Source organism: Prinia subflava, chromosome 4 (assembly GCF_021018805.1).
Source record: "Prinia subflava isolate CZ2003 ecotype Zambia chromosome 4, Cam_Psub_1.2, whole genome shotgun sequence".
In the NCBI taxonomy this organism is placed as follows: Eukaryota; Metazoa; Chordata; class Aves; order Passeriformes; family Cisticolidae; genus Prinia; species Prinia subflava.
In genome coordinates, this window is record NC_086250.1 from 24,023,772 (window position 1) to 24,042,829 (window position 19,058).

Sequence of the window (19,058 nt, forward strand, 5' to 3'; positions counted from 1 at the left end):
TAGCACCCATAGTGGCATTAGCTGGTGTCATATCCAGAGGAGTTGGGAAGCCTTTCCATACCCTTGAGGTCTTCCTATAGCTTTTGGCAGCATGTGCATGTAACAGCAAACATTACAGGGGCACAGTTGCATATGTTCACCTTCCTTTCTACTCTGCCTGCTGAACAGATCCACAAAGCAGAGCAGACGCTTGTCTGTGAAGAGGCCAGCATTCACCTAGCACGAGTGAATGCTTTGGCAGGGCAGGTTCCAGCCAGGAGTGAAGACAAACTGCACCCTTGGATAAGAGGCTTTTAAATGTTTTCGAGGTGGAGAGCCACAGGCCTGCAGCCTGCTTTGCTGGTGGAAGAGCCTAGAAGGCCAGCCCGTCACCATCAAGATGAGTAAGATCCTGCCAAGTGCCAATTACCGCTAGGAGGAACAATTACACTTCCCCCAGCAGTATTTGCAGGTGAAGAGAGCGGCCTTACCAGGTATGGTAGCAAAAGAAAAGCTCTCTGCACATTTGGCTAGCAGGGGAGCAGCACAGCCTGCAGTGGAGACGCCTTTCTGTCTGCAGACTTTCCAGGGAGAGAGGATAACATTAAAAACAGTGAAATGGGGGGGGGGGGTGGCTTGCTAATTGTACCTGACTCAACAGAGTTGTATCACAGAAAAATACTTGGGAAGGGTTTGTTGAGAGTTTTTGTGAGGTCAGGGTCCTGTACCCAATTCTGTCAATGTTAACAAGTGTCACTTGATAAAATAATTCGGTTTTTGTTAACCAGGCAAACACAGGGACGCCACTTCCCTTTGCCTTTTTACCTCTCGGCTGTGGAAGCCAAAAGACATGTCCAGTCATTTGTGGGAAGCTTTGTCACACCACTGAGGTGACACTGTCTTTCTCCAGTGTAGTGCTGAGGTCTAGCTTTCACCGGCTTCCTCATGGGGCCCACCCCCATCAGGTATTGCAGCCCTATGAGGGCAGAGCAGCTCTGGAGAAGATACTTATGCAACTGTGTAGCACATTCCAGGTACGTTAAAGGAAGATAACCAGCTCCAGCCGGTTCTGGACTAGGAAGCTCTACTGGACAGGCAAGGCAAGGGTCAGGACACAGGTACTAACACAGACCTCCATTTCCTAGTTAAGCTTTGAAGACGGCTCTTGTGGCCCTCAGATGGCTTCATTCAACCAGTTCATTCCACTTTCCAGGAAAGCTCCATCACAGGTTGTAATGGTTTCACGTTTGCCAAACTCTGTTGGCCAAATTTAGTGGTTTGAATGTCTTTTCTGCTGTGAAATAAGATCAAGAGAGAAAGCAAAGCAAACCAGGCCCAAATGTAAAGGTACAAGGATGGATTTATCAACACACACTAAAAGAAGGAAATGAGAATCAAAATGAAACACTCAAAACACTCCTCCTCCCCCCACAAGTGTTCACTTGCCCACAAACAATATAAAGACACAAAATCTGTGATTTTTCACCCAGTTTCACCATTTTAAAATAATCTTTCATCAGTTCTTTGGGAGAGGAGTCTCTCATAGAACTTCCATGGAATTTCCCCACTGACAACATAAAACAATTCTGTTGTGGGTCTCAACTCTCACAAAAACAGCCGCCCGGGAACCTGTCTTTGTGAAGTCCCTCCCATTAGCAGCTTTCCCAACACTGCATATGGATCATGTCTGCTTATTTAGGGTACCGTTTAAGGCTGTCTCTTCTAGTATAAAACAAAGGTTCTCTTCTTCTATTTCCAAAAATCATCTCCAGGAAGAGGGGCCTCCCTTCTCCCTGGGAGCAAAGGGCTTCATATCACTTTCTCTCTATCTTCCTCTGTTTAAAGTTCTCCATTAAATCTCAATTATATCAATCCACAATTATAACTAGATCTCTGCCTCCCCCTAAACAGTATTCATTTGTTACAGGGAAAGTTAGTCCATTCTCTATGGTTTCACAAGAGAAGTTCAGCCAAAGGAGGCAACTCCTCACTCCTTTGTCCTCCTTAGTATTTAACTCTCTCTCTTCACTGACTTCAGTTTCATGCTGTGTCTCCTTACAGTTCAACCACTTTGTCTGATCTCACTCAGGGAAGGGTTAGGGCTTTGGAAGCTTCATCTGTGCCAGGAAAGAGTTAAATTTTGTCAAGAGCCTGCGGTGGTCATATAACCTCTGTCGGGCGGTTGCCTCTCGCGCCAAGGGATCTGAGAGCAGCGGGCTCTCCTTTTACTCTCTGCTGGGGAGTCCGCGGACTGAGGGCCTCCTGCCTACCCCTGGTCTCATGGGGTGGGCCCGGCCAGCTGGCAGCAGAAGCAGGAGGGGCCCGTGGCAGAGCAGGACGGGTCCTGCCGTGCCCAGCAGAGCTGCTATCAGGGGCTCGGCAGATGTTATAAACATAGATGGTTAATTCATGTTTTTATGATAAATTAGAAATTTATAAAGTTGTATAATGTGATATCAGGTAGAAGTTTATGTTTTAAAGAGACTTTGCAGCAGACGGCGAAACTGACAGCCCCGACACCGCTGACACCTCCATTCATAAGAGAACAAAGGGATTTTTCCGGGAAAGCCCGCAGCTGCCCAAGCACCAGGGAGAGGACCCCGGAGATAAGCTGGCACCAGCAACTCACACCTTGGGTGCCAGCTTCGAGGACCATCAAGTCACATCCTCGATATCTAGACCACTCATCAACTATAAGGACCTATTGAAATTGGACATTAACACTTGAACTAAGAAAAGAACTCTTTTCTGCTTGGTTGGGGAGCCTCCCGAATTTTGTTTAGTTAGTGGGGAAACAATGGTGAATCTGGGGAAATATTGCCACGGGCTAAATAAAGTGTATAAAACCCAAGCCCCAAACAGGGCGAATTTGTGAACCGTTGGGGGAGATAGCAGGCTGCCAGACCCTGTATCTCACGGTTCACCCTTGACATCTCCCGGGAAAACTCTGTCAAGTTTCTCCGCTGTTGGTGGGTTATCGAAATTCTGTAATTTGATTTGTTATTAATAAACCAAATTATTATTTAAAATTGTAATATCTGATTGGCATTTATAACAGCAGACATAAGCGGCAGCCTCCCCTCCCCCTCACCGACAGCAGGGGGCGGCGCGCCCAGGGGCCCGGCCGGGCCACCAGGCCCCGAGGAGCCACGGGGCGGAGTGAGACCGGCCCTGTTACCTGTTCCAAGGCAGGAAAGAAAAGGAAGTGTTATAAATGAATCGGCTAATTTAAAAATAAAAGGAATTTATTAAATAATCAAAGTATAAATTTTGGAAAAAGCCACAAGCAAATCGGCCCCGAGCCTCGCAGTTGGAACCGGGAGGAACCTGAATTCGGCCTTTATCGCACCGAAATCACCATGGTTCCCCGATACTGCTTTTGCAGGGTGCTTCTTTTCGTTGGTCTTATCCTTTTTTAGCATATGAAAGTAGCTTTTCTTTCTTTCCGCGGCATATGATGAAAGTTTTCCCGGAACTGGGTGAATAATTCATACGAAAATCTTTTTGGAATACACTTCTCTGGATATTATCATGGATGCATATCGAATGCATATCACAGGAGTTTTGTTAGACCAATAATCTTCTGAAATACACATCTCTGGAGAGAGCTGTTGTCTCTGGTATCTGAATCACTTGGTGCATATTGCTTTCCCCGTCACCTGGCTTTTGGTAGAAAATGCTGTAGTTTTAATATTTAGCACGAATTACATTGCAACATATATTACAGAAGCTTCCTGAGCTGCTTCTGATTTTTAAGCCTGTGTGATCCAGAGGTGTATCCCTATATTTAATTGGCTTATCTGATTGTCAGTTTCAAAGTCAATCACTAATTGCTTTTTACCATCTGTGTTAAACCAACACACAGGTAGAGATCAATCAGGTGCTGCTGGAAAACACATAGGTCTCAGCAGTTACTCTGTGCACTCAGAGAAGTCAACAGTTCAGCCAGTTCAGGCACACCACAATATAAAACACGGGAGTCAAGTTTGGATGGACTTGGGTCCTTTCAGAGCATTTTAAGTTGCACACTGGGAAGCCTGGAGTTGTTTTTTAAAAATATAAAGTAGCAAAATCTTTTCAGCTGTGATGTTGTCTGTGTATTCACATAAGGTTGTGATCAGTGGCTTTCTCCTGCAGTATATACTGGCCTTGTATAACTGATGGAGTATCTGCTGGTTACATGCTGTATTATTCTCTGCTCATGAAGGAGTTCTTGTAGCCCTCACTGTCATCTCTGTAACAACTCACTTTGGGAAGGTTTCTACTTAAGATCTGTGACTGGTCAAAAAATTTCCATAACAAGTATCTCCATGAAAGAAAATTGGATTTCTCAAAGAGCACTGAAGCTTTGGAAAAGACAATAATTCCAAGATTATAACTAAAGCCTTATCAAAATAAAATAATTTTTCTTAGCTGGCTTTGACTGGTTATTCTCAATGGTCAAGTCTCTAATTTGGAGAACCAAATGATGTCTCTCTTGCATGATTTTATACACACTTGATCTGTGGTATGATTTATAATCCAGACCATAAGAAATTTTCTTTGTTCATGTTTCTAAAAACTGGCAATTTGTGGTTCCCCGTGGTGATGTGTTAGCACTCAGACTGTGGCTTGTAGTATCCAGTGCCTTGTCCAACAGTGACAGCTTACACTGCTTTCCTCAGCAGTGCAGGTCACCTTTGGCTCTGCCTTGGAGCATCAGAACCCACCTGTGTTCTTTCTGGTCTTGTTGTGTTAGATCCTGTTTTGTCTGGGTTTTTCAAGCCCTTTCTCTTTCTCAGTGGCGGCTGGCAGCAGTGTGGTGGCTGGCAGCAGCATGGCTGCAGGGGATAAGCTGCCCTTCCCCAGCATGTCTCCATCCCAACTCTTTGCATCACCTCCTTTACCATTCAGAGCAGCTCCCAGTGCTGGAAGATCAGCATGAGGCAGCAGAGGAGACTTATGGTTGCCAGCCTGGTGCTTGTACTCCCTGTGAGTGTGGTGAAGCCATGGCCTCTCCCCAAGCCTCGGCATCTCCACGTACAAGAGGCAACCACAGCATTATGACTCACAGCCCCCCTGTGAGATCTGGCCAGGTCTTCAGAGGGGAAGCACTGTCCAAGACCAGCCCACATTGAGAGTTGGAGGAGGATCATGTATGGGAGTTCGACAAGCAGGGAGCCAGGTGGGGATAAGGAGGCTCTGCTTGGCTCGCAAGGACGGAGGCCCACACAGCTGCCACCCATGTTGGGTCACTGGGAACATGCACCTTTTCACCAGGTAGGGATGGGAAAATGAGAGTTTCTGCCTCCCTTGCCTCCCCGTGACATCAGCACCTGTATGTAAACACGTCAGATGTCCCTGGCGTGCTGTTCTCCTTCCCTCTGCTCCTCAGTCCTTCGTTGGCTCATGTTTGTGGTCTTCCAGACACCACAGCTGCTCTCTTCTCCATGTTCTCCACTGTGCTGCCAGTCTGTCCCCACAAGGATGCCAACCTCAGATTGGCAGATTTGGTCTCTGTGGCTCCCCCCTGATTTTTCTGTGTGCCCCTCACTTGCCCAGTGCATTGTGCGAGTGCTGCCACTTTGGATGTTGTGGGGGATGTCCAGAGTGTCCTGGCTGCAGCTCAGCAGCAATGCTGGGCACAGGCAGGGACAGAGGATGACCTCGGTAGATTTTGGAAAGGCGCCCTGGACATGCTGTGATGCTGCTTATGCGCTGAAGGAGCCTGGAGCAGCACATGTTGACACTGAACCCAATCACAAGAAGATCAGGAAATGCAAGAATGCCTGTTGCTGAGGGAAGCTGGACTTGGCCCTTGCATGAATTTGCTGAGCTCTGCAGCTGAGGTCCATGAAAGAAGCATTTCCTGCTGCAGCAATATTGCCCATTGCCCTCCCTATGCATCACCTTGTGTGGGTCATTTCAGGTTCATTTTTGCCCCAGCTTCACCTTCTGCAATCAGTTTCTGGCTGATTCACTTGAAGGAAAACTTTGTCCTTGGTGGAAAAACCCTGCCAAGTATGAGGGACACACTCCTTCCTGAAGGATCTGCTTCCTTCACCAGTCAAACTGTGCCAGCAGTGTGAAGCCAAAAAAACAAGCACAAATGCCCCCCTCCCTCAACTAGGACTCAGCAACTGCAGAACAACATGGGGACTATTCTTGCCTTCTTGGCATTTGGTGAAGAGGGAGAAAGTTCTCTCCACACTTTCACCTGTACCATTCCCTGCCCTCCTCAAGGCAAAGAGGCAAAATAAAATCCTGACCCTCTTTTCCTACTTCGCTCCTGTGCCTTCTGAGGGCTTCTTAGGGAAGAAAAAAGAACACATTCCTTCCTGACACATAGCGTACCATGCTGGAGTCACTTTTGCCACTGGCAATGGCCACACACATAATGCACCCTTCACTGACCAGTGCAGCTCAAAAGCACCATGTGTGCCTGACGGGTCTTATCCTTCACTGGACTGTCTTAGGGATGGAGGGAGAAACGTTCATTCTTCATCAGCTTTATAAAAATACCAAGTTTTTGGAGGTGACAACACAGGCAGCAGGGGGGGGGACACTGGAAGAACAGCTCCGCAAGGCTGGGGGTGAACATGCTCCCAGCTGTGTTTGGAGTCCCACCACAAAAAACCAAGGAAAAAGAGCAAGGTTTTGGAGGTGACTAACCTTGGCCACAGCCTGCAGCTGGGCTAGTGCCTGTGCTCTGGCAGAGTCCACATGTGGTGTGGAAAGACCTGTCTGGCCCTTTGCAGCCATGGTGTCAACCTTGGCCCTCACACCCACTGGGGCCATGGGCAGTGCTGTGGCTGCAGCCATGTGAGCATGGAGCAGGTGGCATTGGCAGGAAAACTCCTCAGGGATGCCAACGACTCAGCAGGTCCTCACCCCCGCACTAGTGGTGTTTTTCCACCTCTCAGTCCTGGCATGTCGGCAAGTGCTGGGACATGGGGAGGCACTGGCTGTTGGCAGTGCCCATGCCATGTGTTATGCAATCTCAATAATCCCAAGTCTCCAGGAGGATCCAGGAAGAGGGGTAGCAGGAGATCCTCTCCTGTTGAATTAAACTTGGGCTATTTTGCTGGACCTGTATTTTAAACACAGTCCACAGTTTTCATGCTTGCATAAGGCTTTCCTCCAGGCACCAGCCCCTTCCTACTCCCCAAACAGCCCAATTTGAGTCAGACACTGCTGCTGCTGCTGCTGTCACAGACTTTTCTGAAAAGCCCAAGGCAGAAGCGTGGCATTTTCTACCTGAGCTGTCTCCTCCTTTCATGCAGGAGCCTGCCTTCTCACTGACTCAAGTTGCAAATTTCCTTCTTAATAAGGGAGTCCCCTATGACGAGTGTCTAAACACCACCATGCCCCTCGCTTCCGAGGTTTCAGGAGACAAGTCCCATGTTGTTGCCATGCCTTGCTAGAGCAAGCTGCTCTGGTACCGACTCGGTCACTGTCCAAACACCCGGCAAACACTCTCCACACCCAAGCACTACCCCATACTAGCCCAACACCGGGCTCCAGCAGTTCCCTTTGAAGGCTGATGGAAGGCAGAGCCTCTCCCTGCACACTGCACTACGTGGGGTTCAGCTCCCTACACTCTTCCTGGTCCCTGAGACAGCACAGTGACAAATACCTCAGGAGGAACAAGGCTACACTAATCTCTTCCCTAATCCCTGCCCAGGCTGTGCAGCTATCAGCTGTAAACCAACTCCAACCTGTGCCCAAAAAGGGAAAGGCTCCATGCCTTCCTGCATCACAGCTGAGCACATGCAGGGCAAGGATCAGGAAGGCACACAGTCACCCTACATTTTCTGTTTCCAAAAACATGTCTAAGGGCAAACATTTTGTGTGTGCTTTATATAAATGATTACAAGGGGTTTGAGACACAAAGGGGAAAAAAGAATTTTGTTGCCTCATGGAGCATGACCATCACGCCGCACACAGCACACATAAGCAGCAGCCCAGCTCCTAAGGCTTGCAAAACCAAGGGCAAAGCGAGCTCTCCCAGGAAGAAATTTAGGATAGGGGGTGTGAGAGGGCATGGGTAAGGATGCTAGTGGGAGTCAGCTCCATTTCCTTATTTGCTTTCCTCAAGGACATTCAGAGCAGCTCCTTTCAACAACTTTTTAAGGAGGCAGCATGGGGAACTTGAGGCACCCCTCAAGCAGGAGGCATCAGGAGTGTGGTGGGGCTGGGGAAGCTGGGTCATACAGTCAGCGATACATGTGGGGCATGACAGGCATTTCAGCACCTTCCTCAGCCATCTCATCTCCTTTTGCTAAAGAGGAAAAAATACTCTTTCAAACAGAAATTCTGTTTGAAACAGATCAGTGAGAGTTTACAAAGCAACAAAATCAGACCACTATCATTGCTGCATGTTCTCATATCCAGCCTCAAGCCCACCCCACTATGGGAAGTCACCTTGGTTGAACATGCAGAGCAGGGAGCACAGAGCCTGCACATGTACCTTGATGCTCTCTTTGCTTAGCAAGTACCCCAGCCACCCCAGGATAAACACAAACTAGTTTGTGCAGAGGGGAAAGAAATAAACCCCAGATCAGCACCTCTCTGCAGGAAGCACTGCTATGGGGAGCTTTATCTATCCCATGTAGTGACATCAGAGGGCTCCTAACCCGGCCTCATAGATGATGGTCCTAATGAGCTGCCACAGAATTTGGGTATTTTAGGAACTCTGCTGCTTGACTGAAGGTTCCCAAAGCACCACACATCAAAGGCTCCCTCCTCTCCCCCAGGGAGATCATGGCAGGACCAGGGATGGCCAGGCACATCGCCACTTTTTCCTACATACTGCTATTCTTGGCAGCAAGAGAGGTCACTGAGACAGCTGTCCTGGCTGTGTTGCACAATCCTGGGAATCACTGAGCTATTCCTAATGCTGTGAAATCAGGACATTGTCTGCAAGATTTACTTTGAGCACCAGTTCATCCAAAGGCAGCTGCATCTCTCGTTACCCAAAACCAGGCACAGCTGAGGTGTTCTCACTGCCCTGAGCACACACTACACGACAAACAGTTATTATATCATGCTTTTAATACAAACTTAAAAAAATCTGGAACAATAGAAACTGTACAGATTTGATCAACCTTTTTGTGGGTTTTTTTGTTTGTTTTTAACTAAATCTCTAGACACACCAATATCCCATTCCAAAATATTGCACAACATTCTGAATACAAAACTGATTGTATTCCTCCTTCTCTAAAGGAAAAAAAAGAAAAAAAAAAAAAAGAAAAAGACAAGTAACCCCCTGGCTCACCCTCTCAGTAGTCCCCATCTCCAAAAAAAGCCCTAAGCACAGAGAGCACATGCAGAAACCCTCCACTTGGAGACATACTCTTCTGTCCTCTTTCACTCCTCTCCCACAAGGCAACTGTCGATTCACTCCTTGGAGAGGAGTGGGAAGAAAGGGAGGCTGAGTGGGGAGAAAGGAATCTTCACCACTTCTTTTTTTTTTTTTAAAGTTTTTTTCCTGAAAAAATATTTTTCTCTCCTCTTTTTAAGAAAAAATCTTGAAAAGAAAAAAATTACTTTTTTTATGTTAGAAATATACATATATTATATATACCTCTTACATTTTACAAATGTAGGAAATTATTCAATATAAACAAACAACAAAAAGAACATAAACCCATAAAAATAAAAGTTAAAAAAAACCACCTCTCCTCTCTTCCTCAGAAACCAGGTAAATTAGTGCAGGTTTTTAAAAAATAAAATTGAAGCTGAACGCCTACATCCAAGACTAGAAAAGACTTGAAAAGGCCATTAGTTTCCATTGCCGCCTGATGCTGGAGGAACATTTCTGAAGCACACTTTTTTCCTTTTAAGATGCAAAGAGGTTGGTCCCTCTTCTTTTCCTCCTTCCACTCATACCACTATTTTTAAAGCAGGTATAATACGTGTGGCAGGGCAATGCAGCATCAAAGCTTCACACACATAAGCAGGTGGACAGGGAACATCTCCACTTCTTCTCTCCCTCCCTGTGCTGGAGGAGAGTATGCTGTCTCATGGCAGGCAGCTTTCCCAGATGTGGGGTCAGTGGAGGGCAACTGGACCAGGTCCTGCCATCAGGGGCTGAGCACCCCTCAGAGTCCAGTGCAGCATGTGGGGTGGCATCCAGCAGCACCCTGTTGGGGAGAAGGACTCCATGGCAGTGGTAGTATCCATTAAAAGCAGTGAGTTCAAAGGAAAGAGAAAAGGGAATCACAACAGCTGGGCCATTCCTCATCAACTTGTCCTAGTCTGGAAACCTGCAGGGTTGATGATGTGGGCACCAGCTTTGGGGAAACTGTCTGGGCTCTGCTCTCCTCACCCATCTGGTGCATTGGTCATAACTCAAGAGCCAGCAGCCTGCTTGGGAGCCTATGCTGGGCACAAGGTCAGTATCATGCGCTCCATCACCCATCAAAGGGAAGCATGCACTGGAAACTCTCCTTGGCGATCTCTGGCCAGAAGCAGTCTTCCTGGGACAGCCCATTACCTTCTGCAAATGCACGTTGGCAACACTACGAAAGGAGCTGGAGTGCCTCCATCTCAGGGAAGGGAGCAGGAAAAGCACATGTCAAGCTTATCTCTCCTGAAACAGATTTCTTGAAAGAGCACATTGGTTCCACAAGTGCAGGAGGAGTGGATTTCAGACTGTGCTCCAAGAAGCATCATGAAAAGAAAATCAAACCTCAAGTTTGGGAAGCAGCAAAAGCCTATTTTTCATTTAAACTGAGAACCTGAAAGACTGAAGTTTCATCTCCATCTCTCTCCTTTTTGCACACTTCTATGCTCACACAGCAGCCTCCAAGGAGACCTCTCTTCCCACCTAAAAAGCCTCCACCCTTCCTGAGCATGAAGCAGCCCTCCTTTGGCTTTTTGTGAAGGTAGTTTTTGGAGTCCTCAGCACAGAAGGGATCAAGCTGAACAGCCACTACTGCCTGCAGCACATCATCCTGGAAAAAGCTGCAGAGTCACAGATCTTATCCCTGATGTGAAGAGGCACCATACATTCATAGGCTGAGATGACCACTTGCTTTTGGAGAGCCCAGCCCTGCCCTAAGCTTGCTGCTGTCCATGCTGATGTGATCAGACTGGAATGTGGAATTTATGTTAGATGCTCCCTTTTCTCACTGGATCAGCCACCTTCTCATGCTTCTCCAGAAAGGCAAGGGAAGAGATTTAATCACGTGTGTACCTGGCTGAAAGCATAAACCCTTATCCTACCACTCAGGACAGCAGCTTCAACATTACCCTATCTTCCTGAAAAGTTGTGCTGCCTCACTAACTAAAAAGGAAGGAATTTCTTCTCTGAGACAAGATGAATTCACAGCAGATAATGAGAACTCTGACCTCAGAGGCCACCAAAAGTGGATGCTGGCCCCTGCTGCTGGGGAGGGAAAGTAGGGGGAGGATCCAAGTGGGGTCCAGCTGTTTCAGTGCCACCTCCCCCAAGCCACAAAGAGAGACAGATGGTGTTTCTACACCACAGGGGCTGTCATCCAGACTGACTGGGCAGCCCTGAGAGACCATAAAAAGGCTCTCTTGCTCAAGTACAAAAAGGTCCAATATCCAGAGCCAGTAAGCTCAAAGCACTGTCCCCCTGTAGCCACAGCTGGAAGTGCAGATGAGGAAGGGAGCAGGAAGAAGCCATTTCATAGTAATGCTCTGCCCTGTGACGTGCTGGGAGATAGTCAAGGAGAAGAGTCAGTGCTTTTCAGCACACAGACAGAACAGCTGATGATAGCTTGGGCTGGAGCCACAATAGAACAATGGTCTGCACCCGTGAGAACAGGGGATGTTCTCTGTCTACATGCAGAGTTGTAACAGAAAACACAAGCTCACACACCCATTCTGGCTAGCACGCAACAGGTGTGTGTCCCACCACCAACACTGACTCTTGTCCCTCCTCCAGCACAGTGGTATGAAGATGACATCCCTACACCCAGGTGGAAGGACCCTGTGTCTAGTGTGGGGCAGGGGGTGGTGCAGGCAATCAGAAGCATTGCGACCTACAGTTGCACCAGTCCTGGGCTGGGGTGGGAGAAGAGGGAACACAAACAAAAAAGAAAAGCCCAAGACTCATTTTAGGGAGTAAAAAAGTGAGTAGGAAAAAAGCACAGGTACTAGTTAAAAAACAATTCAGTGCTTCAGGAGTGTTACCACTCAGCGCAACAACACTGAGCTCTTTTCCAAAGAACCTGTATTTGTAAGGTTTTAATGTTTTCTGTATATTTCTATTTTTCTTTTCTCTCCCTCTTGTTTTGTTCTGGCTTCCCCCCTCCCACCCTGCCCCAAAATACTCTCCTTCCTTTATATTCAGTTGGCCAGGACAACGGGCTGGAACGACTGGCTAGGATACTGCATGGCATTCAGGTTGTAGCTGAGTCCTTCCACAAAGGGAGACTTCTCCAAGAAGAGGCTATTGGTGCTGCCACTGAAGACCTGAGCCATATCAAAGGTACCACCTGTGCTGGCACTGAACTGTGATGCTGGCGGGATGCTGCTGGCTGCGCTCTCACTGGCAACACCATCAAAGAAGAGACTGCTGGCTCCTGACGAGGTGCCACTGTAAACGAACTCCTTGGCATTGGGGGAGAGCTGTGACTGTGGGGCTTGGCTCCCAGCACTCCCGCTGAAGTTCAGAGAGTGCATAGATAGGGACAGGCCCTTGTGCTTCAGCAGGTTGGTGGTGGGAGACCTGACCATTCTCGGCTGCTGCACAGCTCCTGCTCCACTGCCCCCTCCTCCAGCTCCTCCACCCTTCTTCATCTTGGTTGAGCCAAATTTGGTGGCAGCAAAGGTGGCAGTGGTGAAAGTGATGGGCTGCGCAGAGCGAGGGATAAAGGTGGGGCTGGGTGACTGGCCAAAGGAGGGGGATGGAGAGTTGGACAGTGAGTTGTCCTGGCTGCCAATAGGGACAAATACCTGGGCATCGGGGTTGAAACTGCTCTTGATTTCTTTGTCCAGCTCTGTGGCACTGCAGCCCTCACTGTCATCTAGATAGAGAACCTTAACAGAGCCCTTCTCACCGATCTGGTAGGAAACTTCAAAAGGATCAATCCAGACACTCAGCTCTTCTGGTACATTGGCACGCACATCCTCCACAGCCAGCCCGCTCCGCTTGGCTGCCAGTTCCACCACCGGATCCACTGTCTCCCCTATATGAACACAGCGATAGCCAGATCCCTTCAGAGGTTTCTCTGGGTACCAATGACCCTCATACTTCTTCTTCAGCAGGCGCTCTAGCTCCTCACCAAACAGGTCTGCCCGCCTCCGAGGAAGCTTGTTGTACAGGTATGAGATGATGAAGTTAAGAGCAACTTTGATCTCCAGATGCATACTCTCTTCCCAGCAAACAAGTCAGGGCAGTGTATTAAAAGTGACAAAATGACAGGAACATAGACAAGTTTTGACTCCAAAGAGACCTAGGGAAAGAGAGAAAAGGATAGATGAAGACTAGAGAAGGTAACAACTCTCCACCTGTTGAGATAAACAACTGTGCCTTTTCATGAACAAAGCAGAGTGAGCAGTTTGCACAAATACTTACAGAAAGTAATGCTCTCTAGGAAAGTCACCACAAATCTAGTAGTCCTCAAAATAAAGGGATGCTGAAAGGGAGAACTCTCCCTGCTCCTCTTTCAGAAGAAATAAGGGTGTAGCCACTACCCATACACAAGTACATACATCACACCCACCTCGCTGCCAAGCACTGCTGCTGTAACCTGGCAGGCCACTGTCTGCTCTGGCAGAGCTCTGTCAGCACATCTACCACACCTCTCCTGTCCTGGCACTCAGCTGCTTCCAGCATGGTTTACCTGCACCAGCTGCTCCGGAGTCCAAGTGCAGCATCTGAACAGCTTCATGACTCGCTCAGCAGCTTTATGCAGAGACCTGCTCATGCATAGGATGGCAGGGCCAGCCTCTCCTCTGGTAGGCCAGATAGTTGTGCTGGGTGCCACATGCTGCTGGCACAAGTGCAGAAGGAACAAGGAGCAAGGGAGGGTGCCAGGGCACCAGCTGCCAGCCCATGTTTACTATCCCGTTGAATGGCAGGCACATGTCTTATTAAGTGTACCCAGTTGAGACTCTGCCTAACCACAAGAATAAAACCTCAGTTTAAGTCTGCTGAGGGGGGGAGAGTGGTACATTAGATGTGCACAGGATCACAAAATACACACATGCCAACAGCCTGTCCAACACAGTTCACATTGCTTATCCCTGCACAGAGGGAAGATGAGTTCTGCCAGGATCAGGTACCTACCTAATAAAAACTGAAATTGCTTGCCAAAGATTGAAGTAATTCTCCCTCCTCTCTCTGACTGCCTTGTGAGGAAGTCTCTGAAATGGAGAGAACCCACAAAAGCACAATGCAAAACCACAACACTCAACTCTCCCATTATACACAGATTTGCAAACAATGTTTGTCTGGGTACAAAAAAATCCCAAGCTAGGTATGTTAGCACTACATTCTGTCACTCATCCAAAGAAGAGTAATACCACAGATATTTTAAGAGTAAGCACACTTCCAGTAGCTTCCACACCTCTCCAGGGGAAAGAAGAATATCCAGTTTTTAATTAGCAGCTTAGTCAGAGGCCGACCTGTCTCCAGCCGCCTTCACCTTGCTCAAAGAGACACACTGTGTTCAACCATTTTCCTAAAATGGGCTTTAGAGATATTTGTGCACAGTACTCAAGCCAATGTTTATGATGTGTGACAATTATTTGGGAGTGGGGATGGAGTACAAACATACATAGTCAGCATTCCCTTGTAAAATCCCAGCAGCACAACCTGCCAGGTATTCACACTGACCTAGGTCGGGAGGAATTAAAAACTGACCAGACTTGTTTGCTTGGTCTAGTTTAGTGGACAGGATGGATCAAATAATTTTAAAGAAGCCCTCAAATATTTTGAAGCTTACTGCAAAAAAGGGATGCAGATTCTATGTTTTTTCTGTACTACTCCACATTCACAGAGGGTTAGCTTTAGGAAGATGGTAACCAGAAACAGATCCCACACCTAAGATCTGCCAACAAGGAGGCCAATTTTGGAAGGAACCCCCTTTGGGGTTGACTCTGCAACATAAAAAACACAGAAACATGGGAGTGAAAGAGAAGTCTTGCCTTTAAAACTTGCTTCAAGGAATTACTGTAATGTAACAAACTTTGGTAGGTCACTGAAACTTGACCAGGTCCTAGTAAGAACTGATGAACACAAAAGAAATAACCAACCACAGTTTTTCTAAGAACAGTTAAGAAGAAGCCATTTTCAGAAGGTGAACGTCTTGGCACAGAGACAGAGCCTTTTCCACAGAAACGAAGAATGAAGCAAACCCCTGAAGAGTACACCTAAACCCTAACACGAGCTTGTATAGACTATACTACCTCAAGGGAGGATTACATAGAGCTCTCTAACTTCTTTGGCTTTGAGAGATTCAAAAGAGAGGACACCTTGGGATCCCAGCAAGTTAAACAGGAAGAGAACAACCAGTTTGTAAGTCTTTTATCTTGTGATAAATTCTAATCCAAATCCAAAATCTATTAAGAAACCAGATATTAAAGATTGCGAAAAGAACAGTGCCCAAAATATTGTTAACATCCTATCTGCTATACAAATGTCTCAATATACACAGAGCACCCCAATTACTCATCAACTTTTTGCAGAAAGCAGTGAGCAGGCACAATTATACATTATCTGCTTTTTTCTTTTCTCTTGTTTTCCTAAAAAGAGGATACTCTCTACCTTGTTTATGAAAAGGGTAAGTTAATTAGCCTAATAACACCAAGAGCTGCCAAGGTAGTGGCATACAACTCATACCTGTTGAAGGCACAAAAAAAAGTCACTGGCTCCTCAGTATTGTTGGCATGGCAAGATGCGCTCCTGTAGGATCCCCTCAATCTCTTTCTACTGCACTGGAATGTGATAAAACAATCTTAAATTTTAAAACCCCCCAAACCCACTGAAATATAGCTGAAGCAGCATGGCTTTGAGAGAAGAAACTACTGAATATCAACTGTAAGAGATATTCTGAGCAGTCTTCCATAAAAGCCAGCATTTTCAAAGTAAATGTTTACTGTACATGGGCAGAACATCGAGGTGCTGGCAGGGAACAAAGAGCTGTTTCTCTACTCTGCGGAAGGAAGGCAGGACCTCCCTCAGACTCCCCGTTTGTCGGTATGCTGAAGGGGAGAGGCCAAACCATCACTTGCAACAGAGATGAGAGAACACGGGAAGGACTGCCTCTTCTAGCTACACCAACGCCAAGGGTGACCTTCCGGGTATCCCCCTTCGAGCTCCCGAAGGAGGCCCGGCCCTGGGAACGGGTTGGCCGCCGTCTCGGGACTTAAACAAGACAGCTGCCACTGCGACCTGCGGTCCCACGGCCGGACACACCCGTCACCAACGAGAAAGCCCTTCCCAGCACCCTGCCAAGGGTGGTGGAGAGGCTCCCCCTCGCCAGACGAAGGCCCCGCGGGGACGAGTCGCGTCGCCACCTCCATACCCGGTAGCGCGACGATCTCCGGTACCCGGCCGGCCCGGCACGCCGGGAGCTGTAGTCCTCGCCCCCCTCCCCGCCCCGCGACCTACTTCTCCCCGGACTGCGGCTCCCGGCGCGCCCCGCGCCCGGCCCGGCTCCTCCCGCGGCGAGGCAGGGCACAAAATTTTCCAGAGCACATGCGCGCTGAGACCGCCTCACCCGCCCTTCCCGAAGCTGCCCACGGCCGGGAACACGCCCCGCGGCCCGGGACAGCCGAGCAGCCGCCCCCTTCTCTCCTTCCCTTCCCCTCCCTGCCTCTCGTCAGTGAAGGGCGGACGCATCCCCAGCCCTGCAGCTGCTTCCCCCCTACGGCTGCGGAACAGAGCCCGGGAGGCCAGAAGCCCAGTATTCTTCTGTTCCTCTTCCCCCGCTGCTCGTCCCCTTCGCCCCAGTGGGGCACGCGAAGTGGCAAACAAGGTTCCCAGCAGGGTGGCCGGACGGATGGGGACATGCCAACAAGGGCGAGGTCCTGGCCCCGCACACCCAGCGGGGCACCACAGATAGGGGTGTCCGGGGACATGGGGGCGGTAGCCCAACCCAGCCCCGACAGCGCCTTTGTTGTCGCCAGGCTTCCTCCCCTTGGAGCTCATCGTGCACGAAAGGCAACACCCCGGCGACATCCCCCTTTCTTGGGAGCCCAGAATGCCCACCGCCGCCCTTGGGCCCAGCCTGCTTTTGGGGCTCCTAAGGCTGCGGCTGAGCCGCATCTTGCTCCAACAGCCCCCGCCCCTCAAACTGGGCTGTAGGGAACAAAATGGTGAACTGGGGCACTGCAAAGCGTCCCCGACCCAGTGACTTTCACCCCCATTCTTCTCCTTTGAAGCCCCATTAATGTCTCCGGGGACCATAGCCGCACAGTCACTCCATGAACGGGCAAATCGCTGTACCTCGTGGGGACGGGGACCACGAGCCCTCTCAGACCGAGCCCACAAAGAGGACGCGCGCTCAAAAAGGACTGTGGGGGAGGGAAGCACCCCCGGCCCCACTTACTTCGTCCTCGACTCCAGGGCCGGCGGCTGCTGGCGGCTGTCTCGGGGACCGAGGGCGCTGCCGGCGGCTCTCTGCTCTGCTCTGCCACGCCTCGTCCGTCCCCTCCCTCCCTTGTCCCCGATGGCGCAGGGCGGGCCCAGCGCAGTGGCGGAGATGCTGCTGCTGTACTCTTAAAGCCACCCGCGCCCTGGCCCCGAGTGAGCCAACTCACGGCAAACTTTCACCCTTAGCAACCTCTCGGCGCACGGATCCGCTCCCGCCCCGCGTGATGCGACCCGCGGTGGGAGGGCTGGGACTACTTCCTCCTTCCGTCGCCGACCGCAGCGCCCTGGAATGGACGGCGGGGGAGGTGGGGGTGCGGCAGGGCGCGGCGGCGGAGCTCCCTCTGCTGGTTCCCGGGCACCGAGACTATCCCGGATCCGAGCTCAAGGGAAGGAGATCGCGGCCTTAGCAGGGATTGACCTGCAGATTCCCCCAAGCGGTTTAGCATGAGGCAATGGGGGGGGGGGGGGGGGGGGGGGGGATGGGGGTGGGGAGAGGAATCGAACGGTGCGGGGAGGCTCGGGACCGGCGGCGTGGTACCCCACGCACCATGGGTACGGTCAAGCCCCAGCTCAGTGGGGCTCAGCCCCAGGACTCCCGAAGGGACAGTTCCCCGCACATCCCAAATATGTCTGCGAAGACCCCCGCGGTGTAGTCCCCCGTCCTGTTAACAGTGGAGGAGCTTGGGGAGATCTGCCCACGGGCAATCCCGGCTTCCTCCAGCGTTGCAAACCTCTCGGCATCCCCGGTCCCCGATCCCGGCGGGGGGCTGCGAGCGCATCTCCCCAGGGAACAACGGGGCAAGGCTAAACCGAGCGGGCTGGTGTCACCGCGAGGAGGACACGAGCAGCACGGCCACCTCCGCAGCCCCGAAACGGGGACGGAGACCCCGCCTCCGGCACCCGCTTCCCGCCTCCCGGACTATTTCGTCTCCGCACGCCTATGTCCCTCCGCCTCCAACAGAGCAGGGCCAGCCCCGCCGCGGCGGAGACGAGAGAGCCGCAAGGTGCGCAAGCGCCTGCCGTGCTAAAAATAACTGCGGCGTGTCAGCAACAGCCGTCCCATTGGCTGGCCAGGCCCTGCGGCGCCTCCGAATTGGAGCGCTGCCCCAGCCAATGAGCCGAATGGGGTGTGCGCGGTGGGCGCTGCCGGAGGCCCCATGTGGGCTGCCGGGAGATGTAGTCACCGGGGCGGTCACAGCCTGCCCAGTCCCGGGTGCTCGCCCAGCACCGCCGGGCGTTCGCGGGTTCGGGCAGGGCTTGGGGTTAGTCTGTCCTGTGGAAGGACAACCGCGGTGACGGCCAGCCCTGGAACTATGGGCCGATCGCAGCACCTCCACCGCTACAGGCTGAGCTGCACCACCCACTGGCAAGCTGAAGGCACTCTCAGTCAGCATACGAATAGATGTGCACTCTATTTCAAAGCAGACCCATTACTAATTCCAGGAAAATGAAGAAAATGCCTACAGGCATCCCTAGGCCGTGTATGTTACAGTCCAAGGTCACACCACCGTCCACACACACCACT

General features: G+C 50.2%; 1 protein-coding gene across 3 annotated transcripts; it reads right to left on the reverse strand.

Annotated features, from left to right (window-relative positions):
* Window positions 1-8,994: 8,994 nt before the first annotated feature.
* TOB2 (transducer of ERBB2, 2) lies at window positions 8,995-17,869 on the reverse strand. Of its 3 annotated transcripts, XM_063396010.1 has the most exons (4): window positions 17,490-17,869; window positions 15,779-15,873; window positions 14,225-14,301; window positions 8,995-13,388 (listed from the first exon to the last, which is right to left on the reverse strand). In XM_063396010.1, exon 4 carries the CDS (start codon window positions 13,300-13,302, stop codon window positions 12,280-12,282), a length of 1,023 nt encoding a protein of 340 aa, XP_063252080.1. In that variant the 5' UTR covers window positions 13,303-13,388; window positions 14,225-14,301; window positions 15,779-15,873; window positions 17,490-17,869; the 3' UTR covers window positions 8,995-12,279. The 3 variants fall into 3 exon arrangements, with proteins under 3 accessions (XP_063252080.1, XP_063252081.1, XP_063252079.1); XM_063396011.1 differs by lacking the exon at window positions 14,225-14,301; XM_063396009.1 differs by lacking the exons at window positions 14,225-14,301; window positions 15,779-15,873 and having other exon boundaries at window positions 17,490-17,867.
* Window positions 17,870-19,058: the final 1,189 nt, after the last annotated feature.